The 13,168-nt window shown below is 49.9% G+C and overlaps 1 protein-coding gene across 1 annotated transcript in view; it reads right to left on the bottom strand.

Annotated features, from left to right (window-relative positions):
* PPFIA4 (PPFI scaffold protein A4) overlaps positions 1–13,168 on the bottom strand; it is a 33,753-nt gene that overhangs the window by 7,034 nt on the left and 13,551 nt on the right. Inside the window, exons 15-25 of the mRNA XM_089908159.1 lie at positions 12,345–12,585; positions 11,853–11,888; positions 11,502–11,635; positions 11,032–11,198; positions 9,052–9,145; positions 8,465–8,565; positions 7,739–7,986; positions 6,974–7,036; positions 4,447–4,622; positions 1,006–1,103; positions 80–255 (exon numbers count right to left, since the gene is read on the bottom strand). Coding sequence (XP_089764285.1) covers positions 80–255; positions 1,006–1,103; positions 4,447–4,622; positions 6,974–7,036; positions 7,739–7,986; positions 8,465–8,565; positions 9,052–9,145; positions 11,032–11,198; positions 11,502–11,635; positions 11,853–11,888; positions 12,345–12,585 — 1,534 coding nt within the window. The remainder of the gene's footprint in view (positions 1–79; positions 256–1,005; positions 1,104–4,446; positions 4,623–6,973; positions 7,037–7,738; positions 7,987–8,464; positions 8,566–9,051; positions 9,146–11,031; positions 11,199–11,501; positions 11,636–11,852; positions 11,889–12,344; positions 12,586–13,168) is intronic.

Raw genomic sequence — 13,168 nt, 5'->3', positions numbered from 1 at the left:
AGCAAGAGAGTGGAGGAAAGGGAGAGACCAAGATTGAGACTGATGACCAAGATCAGACTGATTGAGACTTACAGCCTACCTGGGTATTCTGCGTGGGTATCTGGAGGACCAGGGCCAATGTGTTGTGGTCGAAGTTCTCGTCCAGGGCCAGCAGAGCACCATGCACACCACTCTCATGCAGGTTTCCTGCATAGTCCCGGAGCCCAATAGACTGGACCCAATGAACCACCTGGTCGTTGGTCCAGACCAGCACATCTGGAGGGCAGGGGAAGAAAAGGAGCAGGAAGAGACAGGTTTGGCCAAGGCCCCCTCCAGGGACAGAAATAGAGGTTCCTAGACCCAGAGCCCCAGTCCACCCTGTTCTCTTGGCTCCTAGCCACCCCTACCCCCCTCAACTTTCCACATCTTCTTTCTGTCCTCCCTGGCACCTGGGCTCTTGGAGAACCAGCCCCACACCACTCCATTCTTGCCAGCCTGCAAGACTCAGGGTCAGGCTAATAGGCTTTCTCCCCAGAGCCCCTGTACCAGTCATCCACTGCCCCCAGGCGGGAATGGCCCTCTTCTTATTCTTTCTACCTTCAAGGTCTCTTCTAAGACTTGCCTTTCTTTCCTGTCCAGCCCCACCCAGATCACCAAGTTCCGCGAGCACTTTCTCACACCAGTCTATGGCACCCTCCCAAGGGGGCCATTGCATCTGCCTCGTTGGTGGCCACTGTCTAATGTGCTGGGGAGGGGGGTTGCCGCTGATTGGGCGGGGGCTAGGTTTCCTCCACCAGATGGCAGCATCCTTTGGGCATGGATTGCGTCTCCCTCATCAGACTGGGAGCTCCCTGCTCCCTAAGGGCTGTGTCTTCCCTCTTAGATTTGGAGCTTCCCTGTGGCACAGAATGCCTCTTCTCCCTTCACTCAGCCCAAGGCAGGGATCAGTGAGGCAGGTCCCTGCTCCCCCAAAGCCGCTCCCACCACAACTTTCAGAGGAGGCTCCATTGAGCCTGACAAGCTTACCCTTGATCTCATGCTGGCTTTCTTCCCGCCTCTTCTCCAGCTCCTTCCGGTCATAATTCAGCCTCTTCAGACACATGATGCCATACTGAAGACTGGTTCTGCAGGCACACAGCCCCCCTGAGCCAGAGCCTCAGTGGGGCCATGTTTCTACCACATCTGCCCCATATCCAGCACCAACCACAGCCCATCAAGACCTATATGCTCCAGCACAAAGAGTATCCCAGCCCACTCCTTCTTCTCCTTCCCCCAGGGCTTAGACATAGTCCATCACAAGGCTACTTCCCTCTCTCTGCCTACCCCAAGCCCTCCCTCTCAGCCAGGGTGTGGGCCTGATTGACAAAGGAAAGTTCTTTGAATGATAGCAACATATCCCTCCCTCTCCAGGCACTGGAATGACAAAGAACCCTACAGATATTCTTTTGTGTCCCCATTTCACTCAGAGTCCTTACAGTGGCCTACAATGTGATACATGATCTGCCCCTATACTGATAGCCCTGCTGTTCCTCAAACGTGGCAGGAACGCTTGGCCTATGTGCTTTGGGGCCTTTGCAGTGGCTGCTCCTTCTGCCTGGAACACACCCCCTCCCTGCCCCCCAGTCTGCTACATGGCTTACCCCCTTGTCTCCTTTAAGTTTTTGCTCAAATGTTATATTTTAAATTCAGTAGTTACCTTGTCCACCTGATTTAAGACTGCAACATCACCAGCACCACCAATCCCCCTTACTCTGGTCTAATTTTTTTTTCTACCACCTTTTATCTATTAACATTCTATATATTTATAATTCCTTGTCTGTCTCTCCCAGTTACAATGTAAGCTCCATGAGGGCAAGGAGGTTTGTTTTGTTCACTGATGTATCTCAAACACCTAGGATGGTGCCTGACACATTCCACAAATGTAAACACCATAAATGCTAAATGAATGATGTGAAATAATTCACATAAAGTACTAAAAGTACTTTAAACTGTACCAGGTGCATAGTAAGCACTCAATAAATAATTACTAAGCCAGGCCACGAATCAAAGAATCCGTAGGTTAGAAGGGACCCCACACACTATCAGTCCAAGCTCCCCACCTAATGCAGGAGTCACCTCTGTAACATCCTTCTGAGTATTATGAACACCTGTGCCTAAATACCTCTGGTGACAGGGAGCTCACTACCTCTTGATGTAGCTCATTCCATCTCGGGCAGCTTCCCCTGTAGTGTTCTTCTTTAAACTTGAGCACTACTCTGTCATTCAGCCTCTCTGGGTTTTGTCATCTACAAAGTGGAGGAATAAAATAGGTCTCTCCCAATTCCAAATACTTTTGACTCTATCATTGAGGCCATTGCTTTGTGAGATTAAATTATGCTTGATTTCTCCCTACTTCTCTCCCCTCAGTTCTACCCAGGTAGCCCATCTGCCTAGAACAAACCCTTATAGCTCAGGGACACCACTTCTAAGGAATCCTGCTCAAGGCCATTGGTTTAAGCCTTGGTCCCCTGGAGGGGGCAGATGCACACATACCTCCAAACTGGAAATGCCTCTAATTTCAATCTCACTTACTATAATTTTCAGTTCAGTTCCTATGACTTTCAAAGCTGTTGCACAGCTTAGCAAAAATATAAAGGCCTTAAAGTCAGATCAACCTGGATCTGAATGCCAGCTGTGCCACTTCCCAGTTGAGTGGCACTCAGCATATGTGAGATGGGGGTCATAACTCTCGTGCAGAGTTACTGTGAGCATTAAAGGTGATCCTGTATGAAAGGGCTTAGGCCAGCCCCTGAACATCAGAGGCATTCAGTAATGGTAGCACGTTTGGGAGGACATTACTAATTATTGTGTGTGCTTTTTCTCCTATCAGAATAGGAGATTCTCATGGAAACCTGCTCAATAGAACGCTACAGTCTAAGGAAAAGAGCTCTGAGTTGGGTGTCAAGAAAGAAGGATGCTGGCCCCATTCTGTAACCACTTGGCTGAGTGACCTGGTGATACTCAATCTCTACTGGACTTGCTTTCCCCATCTGTGAAAGGAGAGTTTTTAAATAACCCTTTCTCATCGTTAAAAAAAGTACGATTTAAAAGAATTTTTAAAGATATAAGAACATGCTTATGAAATATTAAGTGGAAAAAAAGCAGTTATATACCTAATTGAGGTAAGAAATGTGGAAATGTTTTAGAAACTGTGAAATACCCAAGATTTAGAGCTAAATCTGGAACCGTGTATATAGGCTGAGAGTCTCTCATGGGCAAAGGGTCGGGGAAGGACTTCCATAATGCTGTATAGGGTTGGGCTGCCTGATCCTCTAGCAGCCGAGGCACATCTCAGCTTGGTGGGGAATGGCCCTTCTCTCCCCAGCCCTATCAATCACTGAGGAGGGAACAGGTGCAGCTAGGCCTGGCAGCCTCCCAGATTGACAGAAACAAAAGATTCTCTTTCAGCCCCGGTGGTGAGGGAGGGGTGGTGCTCAGGGCAGACACAGATGGGGGTTCCAGCATAGGCGGCTCTGCAATGTGGTGGCAAGAGAACTGGGTTTCAGTCAGGAGACTTGCATTTTGCTAGCATCCCTGCGTGACCTCGGGCCGCTGCTCCTTCCCATGCCTCAGTTTCCTCACCCATAAAATATGGAGGCTAACTAGATCCCTTCCAAATATAACTTTCTGTTGTTTGTGAGTTGGAGAGACCAAGGGACACTTGCAGAGCCCTAAAAGAACCTTGAAAAGCCACACACTCCCAGCTCCACCCTTTGTCACATTAACTACTCAAGATAAAAGACCTGGCTCAAATAGCAGCCTGTGTGATTTGAAGTTGGATGTTAAAAAGGACTTCCTAAAGCCTATGAACTCCTGGAACCATTACCAAAAACCTATGTCTTAGGAGGGCTGCCTCCCTAGCTCCAGCTGGTTGTTTCCATGCTGGGATGTGCCCATAGAGCTTTCTCTTTTTCAAGAGAAGCCAGACATCCAGAATTTTGTTTAACATTTCCTAGTGTTTAAATATTGGCAGCTAAGGTCACAGTTTTAAAAATACAATGTAGGCCAAACAAATTACATGTGTGAGCCAAATTCTGCCCTCAGGCTACCAGTTTGTGACCTCCACTGCAGATACTTTTGCACAGAGGACCTTTTCAACAAAGAGGAGAACACTGGATGACTTCCTGTACAAAAGGATGTGTGTTTAAAATTGAGAGGCTCAGATCTGGGATGTTGGCAGGGCAAGCATCCAGAAAGAACTTTCCTCTCATCTTGTAAGGAATTAGACACCTAAAATAGATGCTGGGTTCAGTGTGAGTCTTCTCAGGGTAAATGTAGAGAATTCAGCAAGCTCAATGACAAGAAATAAAATTCATATCTAGGGGGAAAATTCATATCTAGGGGGAAAACCTCTATTCCTGGAGACAGACCCCCAGAGTTGGGGGAGACCTGTGTAGGGAGGTGGCCCCGGGTTCCAGCCTGGCTCACCGGTGGAAGCTGTCCACCATCTTCAGGTGGACCCGCAGGTCCTTCTTGGTGAGGTGATCCAGCATGCGAGCGTCCACAAGGCACTCCATGAAGTAGCTGCGGTACTGGGGGAGCCCCAGGCTGGGCAGCCACTGGTTCCCAATCCACTCGTGGTTCATGTCCCCATAGGCCAGGGTCTGGAGAACAAGATGGAGGAGGCTGGGGGCAAAGGCAGTGCTGGCAGGTTGCAGCTAGCAGTTCAATAAAATTTCAGCTTACTTCCACTGAGGGGCTGGTAGAGGCGGGAGGTGAGGATTTTAAATGGAGCTTTTTAAGATCCTGGAATGATATATTCCCACTCACTTATCAATTATCTACACTAATGAACAGAAGCAACCACCTAGGCAGCAAGTCATAGGAAATCCTTCCCATCGACTCTGAAATGCATTGGTGGTGCTGTAAGGCAGACTCGCCTTCCTGATTTTCAGTCAGCCTCAAGCCTGCTGAGCCCAGCGGATAGGCTGCATTACAGAGGGCCTGCAGAGTGACAAAGAAAGCCAGTCTCACTTGGGAAACTGGCCTCACACGGTCCACAGGGAGTTACGTTTGGCTAAAGATATAAAAAAATGAAGTAAGGTGAACTGCGCCTGCCAGCGCTCTTCTCTAAGGCTTGGTTGTCTCTCCAGAGATTCTCTAGGTCCTTCGTGTGCCGCCTCCCCACCCCACCACACACTGTGCGCCCCACCGCCCACCCAGTCTGGTTCTGAGAGGCCTGCTCCACTTAGTCGTTGCCTCCTGCCTTGAGGGCAGGGACCTCCTTAACCATCTATCCTTAGAACGAATTTTAATGGTAACCCTCCATCACTGTCTTTCCTTACCCACCTTGATTTTTTTAGAGTTGAACATTTTATTTTGTTATCTTTTAAAATAAAACGATTGATACATATAAAACATATGTAGCGTATGTTCATTACTAAGCATAAAAACGAAGTTGACATCCTTGGACACCATCCATGTTATCCACACTGTTGCATCCATTCTTATGCTCTTTTTCCCCATCTTATGCCCTACTGCCCCCCTAGAGGTAACCACCATGCTGAGTTTTCTGTCCATGATGCCCCTGCTTGAAAAAATGTTCTTATAGTCACCAAGGTATATTTCTCTAAATAATATGTTTAAATTTGCTTGTTTTTGAGTTTTAATAGAAAATCTTTGGGGACCTACACTTTTCACTTTACACTATATGTCTGAGTCATCCATTCCCTTTGCTAAATAGTGTTTTACTGTGAGAACATACTGTAACTGATCTGTCCAGTCTCCTGTTGATGGGGTTGCCCAACAAGTATAAACAGTGCTACGTGCTTCATTTTTATTCATGGCACTTACATCTATCTGATATATTATCCATTTATTTGTTTGTTTACTGTCTGTTTCTCCCCTAGAATATAAGCCCCATGAGGGCTAAGTTTGCTCACTTCTGTATCCAGAGGGCATAGAAAGGCCTAACACCTAGTAGCTGCTCAATAAATCCTTGCTCACCAAGTGAATGAATGAAAGCCCTTTGCTCAGCTCACCAGGGGTACCCCTGAGAGGGACAGGAAGAGGAAGAGGATTCATACTAATCTAAGTCTCATTACTCCTGGGAAGAGGGTCGAACTGAGGGGAAGAGGCAGGCATGCTGGGGGCACAGCCCTCCAAGGCCCCTCACCTGCCATGGTGAAAAACTAGAAGTAGCTAAAGGGGAATGAGGAAGGATGGAGGTGGGTGGCTTCAGCAGAGGAGAGAACCTGTGCCCAGGACTCTTTGTGTGAAGAGGGACCTAAAAGACTGGGGCTCAGAGAGTCCTGCAGGGGAACGAACCTGCTGTGAGAACACTACCCCAAGCTGCTGCGAGTTGGTTCTGGACAAGAGGAGGGGGTCTTACCTGAGCCCAGCTGCCCTCCTCACTGTCCTAGGAATGAGTGCAGCATGTCACGGGAAACAGGCAAAGTCAAGAAACCTGGCAGCCTCCACCCAAGGTCCCATCAAGAAGGAGGAGCAGACACCCCAGTAGCTGAATGGGTGACTAGGGAAAGCTTGTTAGGAAGGTTAAGAGAGCACAGAAGGCTGGTGCACGCGCCTGTGTTTGCAGTGAGAGGGGATCAAATGTGTGTGTGGCAGAAACACAGTCAGGCGAGGTGCCAGGTCCTCCCAACCCTCCCTGTTCCTCCACCAAGGTTCAAGCACAAGGGTTACGGACTCTGTGGCTTCATGACAATAGCAGGGCAAAACGCTCCCAAGCCCTGCTCTTCTTCACTGGAGTATACCAGTAGCTCAGGGTGAACTTGTGACCCCCTGGAATAGACCACCCCCCCCCACACACACTGTTTCCATTCTCACTTCTTTCCCACCCACCCACCACCCCGAGAACAGAACTCCATCACACAGCAGGGATACCAATCTCGTATTAGATCAGCTACAAGCCCCTTTGACTTCCCACAACCTTTCCCTCATCCTCATGCAAGTCATCAGCCCTAACCCCAGGCCCAGGGCCCAGGGCCAGACTCACTGTTTTAGTGGATGTTGCCAGAGTTTCCATCTCTTCATGGGTGACCCAGACATTCCCAGAAGACTGTAAGCAGAGAGGAAACCTAGCTGGTCCTGCGTGTGAGCTCCTAGGCTCCCCATCAGGCTGGGAGCCCTAAGGACAAGACATAGCTCCCTTCCCCTAAGTCCTCCCACAGGCCCAGCCCAGAATTCTGCACATCGTCTAGCTCTGAGCAGCTCTCTTTTATTACCGTATCTGCTCTGCTGAGCACAATGCCTGGCACATAGAAGTACCCAACAAATGTTTCCTGAATGAATATTAATAAATAGTGTGAATCTGGAATAAGGGCTGACCCCAATCACAGAGATGGACTACAGTGAAAGGTTTTACCCTGGGGGTCCATGGAGAGGTTTACATTCTTATGGAGAGGTTGGCGGACCAGAATTTACAAATGCCCTACTCCCTCTGCTACCCCAATCTGGCAAAAACACAGAACCCAGAAGTCCTGTCTTTGGAAACTCTGCCCAAAGATCTAAAATTACTGGCAGGGTAGGTATGGGGAGATGGAGCTCATGAGTGGTACGTGGGAGGCAGGGAACTAGGCCTGCTGGGATTCTGCTAGCAACAGTGTTACCTCCTCTTGGAGACCTGATGGAACCCTTTGTGGGGATGGGAAGTAAGGGGCAGGACTCAAATGCTACCATCTTCCCAATGACCAATATGAAACTTTGTAAACACTATTTTGGGGCTTCTGAAAATGTCCTGGGTGAGGGAGAGGCCACTCACAGTCCTGGAGGTGGGCGGGGCAGAGGGGCTGGTCAGCGACACCATCTCCTGGATAGCCAGCCGGAGCTTGAGCCGGTGCAGGGCATTGCTGATGCCAATTTCCCGCTGGATCTCTGTGTCCGAGAGGGCTGACATGATGGCACCACTCTTGACGTTGGCCCGGCAGGCTGCCACATACCAAGCAGGCATCCCCACCCAGAGCTGCAGATATGGGGCACAGAGGGTAAATTCAGCCCCTTTCCCAAGATCTGGGCTCCACTGCAAAAGTCTGGCAATACTGAGAGGCAAGGGCCAGGCCTCATCCATGGCCTCAGAACAGCAAATGAAGAGCAGAGGAATTTAGAAATGTGGAGATGACCATCATCAAATGCCTCTTTTTCCCATTTTACAGATGAAAAATCTGAGGCCTGGGAAGGTGAAGGGACTTTACCAACATTGCATGGGTGATTAGCTCCTGGGGGCACCTATAGGAAGAATGAAAGTCTTAATGGGGGCACCTGTGAAAGTCTTAATGGCTCAGTGAAGATTAATTCCCCTTATCCAGACTTAGCTACTTGAGAGGCATAAGTATATAGCATCGATTCTGGCTAAGTGCTAGGTATGGCACTGTGCACTTGGCATGGGAGAAACATGCTGGGAAAATTCTAGAAATACCACCCCTTTGCCCAAGGAGTCCTTGTCCCAGTCCACACATCCTTCCCACCAGACCCCTGAGTAGACTTAGACTCCCTTTGCCCAGGTTTACCTCTAGCCAGGAGACCACAGTAGGGCCGTCCCACTGGGCAAAGGGCATTCCTTTTCTGCGGGCATCTTCAAGCAGCTGGTGTCTTGCAGGAAGAGGAACAACAGACTCACTAGTCCTTCCTTCTTTCTCAACAAAGCTTACTCCCAGGGACCATGGACTGTGCCAAGAGTTGGACTCCCACTACCCCTTCTCCCCACCGTTGGACTGCTACCCCTGCTCTATTCCTGAAGCAGTGTGACACCAAGACATGAAGCAGCAACACCTCTCCATTCCCAGAGGTGAGGGGTCTCGCTTTGTTTGCACATGGCCTGAAACACATTCTACTCTGCTCTGTCAGAGATCCCCAGATGCTGGGTCACTCTCCCACAGCACCTTGTCTCCTTCTCACTCAGGTCATCCTAAGAACAACCTCCCAAACCCTGCTGTGCCCACTTAGACCAGGCCAACTCAGTCCAGAAAGGGCCTTGCTGGGCTCTGGCTGCCTGAGCTCAGTCCCATGGCAGTCCAGGGAAAAGAGTGTATGAGGGGTTGGACCCCACCCTGGCAGAGACTGGCCGGTGGCTCTTACTTCTTCTTCAGCCGCCGGTCCTTTTCTGCCTGGGTCCCCAGCTTGGTAGGTACCATGGGCTCCTGCAGACCGAGCTCAGAGTCTATTAGCAGAACTAGAAGGGAAGAGATGGCATATCAGTGAGCCCTCTCTGCTTCTCCTCCCTTGGCCTGGGCCAGGACTGGGGAGCAGACCAGCAGGAGGCTCCTCAGCATGTGACAACCCGAGGGTCTGATGGGACAACCCATTATTCCTGGAGCCTCCACATGACATCCCTACAAACAGGCAGTCCCACAGTGGCATCGAGTGGGTCACTCCAAGCCCAGAGAGCCTTCCCCTGGGAGCCTCAGCCCTGGAGGTGTTTTTCAGCCAGACGGATGGAAGTCGTTCCACCCTAACGGCAGCAGAATCCTAGACAGAACTTGTCCCTCCTCCAAACCAAGGGGAAAAGGAAACCCAGAGAGCCAGAGTGGGCTTCGAGGCTCAGACAGAATTATCCTGACCTGGGTTGAGGGTGGGGAAAGAGGCACGTTCAGAGATGTGTGCCTGGGCCTCTTTCTCAGGGCCACTCACTTGCACAAATCTCAAAAGGGAACATGCATAGCTCTGTCCTCTTCTGTTAAGGATCTCCTGAACTGATGCTAGAGTTCATGGCAGGGGCAGCATCTTACAATTCATTTAAGCCCTGGTCACTCCTCACAAGTGCACAGAGGACCGAGGGTGTTGGTAATCCAGAAGCCAATCTGGGATGCTGTCTTAGGTTTAGGTGCCAATGTGGTGTGGGGAACATAGGAAATCATAAGGCTTCAACACGAGATGCCTCTTCCACTGACCAGACCTTCTCAGCCCTGCCCCCTCCCATGTGTGGCTGGCTCCACAATATATTTTGCAAGGCCCTTATGAGCTGGCCCCAGCCTAGGGTCTAAACTCACCTCTTCTGCTCCCTCTACCCTCTTCCCTCCCCACTCTGAATAGACTCAACTGCTTACAAAACTCTCACACTCATGAATCTTTGCCTTTCTCAGACCCCCCCCACCCCCCCGCCTCTTCCCCTCACACACACACACACACACACACACACACACCCCTCTTCTTGGCTTGGCTAATTCCCACTTAGCCTTCAAGCTTCTGCCCAGGTGTTGCCCAGCAGAGAAAGCTTCTCCTGTCGCCCCCACCACTCCATGGCTGACCTCTGAGTTCCAGAAGCACCCAGAGCCTATTGCTATCTTAATATTGTTTTAGAATCATCTCTTTATTTTTTCCTTTTCATTAGAAACTGAACTCCTTGAAGGAATGCACTATTGCTCCGAGACCTAATACTAAGCCTTGTTTACAGTAGTTACTCAATACATGTCTATTGAACAAATCACTGAATAGATGAGGGAAAGAGAAGGAGGAAGGGAGGGAAAGGAAGAAAGGAAAGAAGGAATAGGGGAAGGGAGAGGAAGATAGCTAACATTTATTGTGTACCTACCACACACCAAGCACACACTGGAACTTTATGTCGTCATAGAGGTGTTAATAATGCTACCCTTGCCCAAGCACTTACTTGACTATAATGTCTACAAAGTCATGATTAGGCATTGTGATATTTTGAGTCCTGAAGGCAAGATGTACTAGGAATTAAGAACTGACTCTCTTAGAGAAAGAACTAAGAAATTTCTCCTGAAGGTCCTGAGCACAGTACCTCAGAAAACCTCCAGATTGGAAGAAACCTCAGAGGTCCAACCTCACACTGAATACAGGAACCCCTTCCACAGCATATCAAATAAACAGCCTGATACTGATGCTTGACACTTCTCGTGGCAGGAGCTACCACCTCATGAGGTAGCCCTTCCCGCTGTGAAATAGCTCTAACAGAAAACTTCTTCTCCGGAGCTGAATCTCTGTGTCTGTGGCTTCTGCCCACTGGTCCCTGGGAGGCAGGCAGAGAAGACTGGATCCAAGGATACCCTCCTGCTTCTGCCCTCTACTCGCACCCATTTACTAGGAGACAGAGACCATGGCCCGTGGCTCCGCCCTGGCTCAGCTGGATCAGCCTGCCTTTCTCCTTCTTCCCAAACAGGCGGCCGATGGATGATTTGATGCCCTTGCGCTTGGTGCCCTTGTGCAAGGAGTCCTGGCTGCTGTTGCTGCTGCTGGGGTTGCTGCCTGGATCCTCCAAAGCACTACAGGATGACAGCCAGGAGGGGGTGGAATGAGAAGAAACATACTTAAATTACAGCATGAGAGATGGAAGTTAGACTTCAGGAAGAACTTACAGTAAGTGTCAGAGTTGGGAGGGTTAAGGGGGTATGATCAGAGCATGTGACCAAAGGAGACATGGGACTGTCCTTCCCTGATGGTGTTTCAAAGACAAGTGAGATGTTCAGACATCTGGGACAAGTGAGATGCAGCCTGTTCAGAGGCAGAGAGAGGGACGCGATAAACTTGGGAATGGAGAGGCTCGATAAGGGGTCTGCTCCATTTACCTCTTGCTTTCTTCCTGGCTCAGGGCTGGGTGGCCAAGCTTCTCTAGCTGCAGCGTCCTGGGTGAGGAAGGAGGAGAAGTCTCACATTTTATGGTGGCTTTATCCTCTCGGTTCTCTTCCCGAGACACTGGTGACTGAACAGACAGTGAAGCCGTCAGGGGATAGAGGGAGAGATCTGGGGCCTGCCTACCCAGCCCAGACAGGCAGAGGAGCACGGAGAAAAGCAGAGGGGAGGCCCTAGGGGCCTCTCAGAGTTCAGACTCAGACTCAAGGGCCCAGTGGGGAGAAGCCAAAAGGGAAAGGCCTGGGAGAATTAACCTATTAGTACCTGCGTCATCAGGCAGCACTCACCAGCAGCTTCCTCCTATGCTTTCTTAAGTCACTGGGCTGGAAGAGAGAGTGAAGGGTGAGCTTGGACTCACCCTTTGGTTGCTTGAAAGTCTACCCCAAGGGGAGCCTAGTGGTCTTAGGATGAGAAGATAGGATTCAGTGCCTCACACAGGCCTGAAGAGAATATCACAGCAAAACAAAACAAAACAACAACAACAAAAAACTGGCTTGAAAAAATAAATCAGAGCTACCTCTGGAAGAGAGAAAGAGGTATGGGCATTGGGTGAGTTTCTTAAGCATTACCCAAGGGAGAGGGTAAGGAAGATACTACATAGCCCTTTCCAGACCCAGAAGGACATGCTGGTGACCTGGTATGCCAGGGTCTGCACACATCATGAGAAGAAGATGCTGGGGCCCAAATGAGAGAGAGTGAGCCCTGCTGTGCCTTCTCAACTCCCCTCGGCCAAGCCCAGTGATGACAAGGTTGTTCATCAACTGCCCCAAGACTCTCACCAAGGTCATGACCCCCATTCGGTCCAGGTCCTGGGTAGCACTGCGGGAAGTAAGCTTAGGTGTGGAGCGGCCGCTGAACGGAGGGGATGCGCTGGCCAGGGACAGGGCAGTCAGAGAGGTGGGGATGGAACCACGTTTGCGCAGCTGGGTCAGGTTTAGGGCCTCCATGCTGCCACTAGTCACTCGTGTCTCAATCTCCTCAGCACGGAGCTCTGTGGACTCCTTCTCTTCCTGGATCATCCTGGGAGGCAGGCAAAACCGGATCTCATGATTAGCCCCAGAGAGGACAAGCAGGAGGCAGATGTGGGCACTGCCTGCAGTCACCACCCAGTGACCCCAGGTAGAAGGCAATGGCCAGGTGTGCCCCATTGTTTTCGGCATTGCAGGGACATACAAGGCCCTGTGGGCAGAGTTGGTTCTATCCCACTGCAGCTTAGACAATTTTCTCTCTTTCTTGTTAACTGGCCTAATGTAACAAAACTCCCTAATTTAACAAAAGCAGTTGCTGGGAAAGGAGGCAATTTAGTCAGTGGAATATAAACCTTCATGGAAGTCAGAATTCTTGACCTACCACTATCTATAGGGCCTCAGTTTCCCAATATACCCAATGTCAGGAATGGTCTAGGTCAGTATTTCTCAAACACAGGACCTTTAATTGATACTGATCCCTGATGGAGCTTTTCCTGTTCCAAGGAAAAATTAGAATAATAGTGATAATGTTATGTGTATGAAGGGGGCACTCAGAGAGGAATGTGTGTATGCACACTCACACACATGTACACACACACTCTCTCTCTCTCTCTCTCACACACACACACACACAC

This window comes from Delphinapterus leucas, chromosome 1 (assembly GCF_059928025.1).
Source record: "Delphinapterus leucas isolate spDelLeu-1000000601 "Yukka" chromosome 1, BTC_Dleu_Yukka2, whole genome shotgun sequence".
NCBI classification, from domain to species: Eukaryota; Metazoa; Chordata; class Mammalia; order Artiodactyla; family Monodontidae; genus Delphinapterus; species Delphinapterus leucas.
This window is presented reverse-complemented; position numbering and strand designations above follow the sequence as displayed.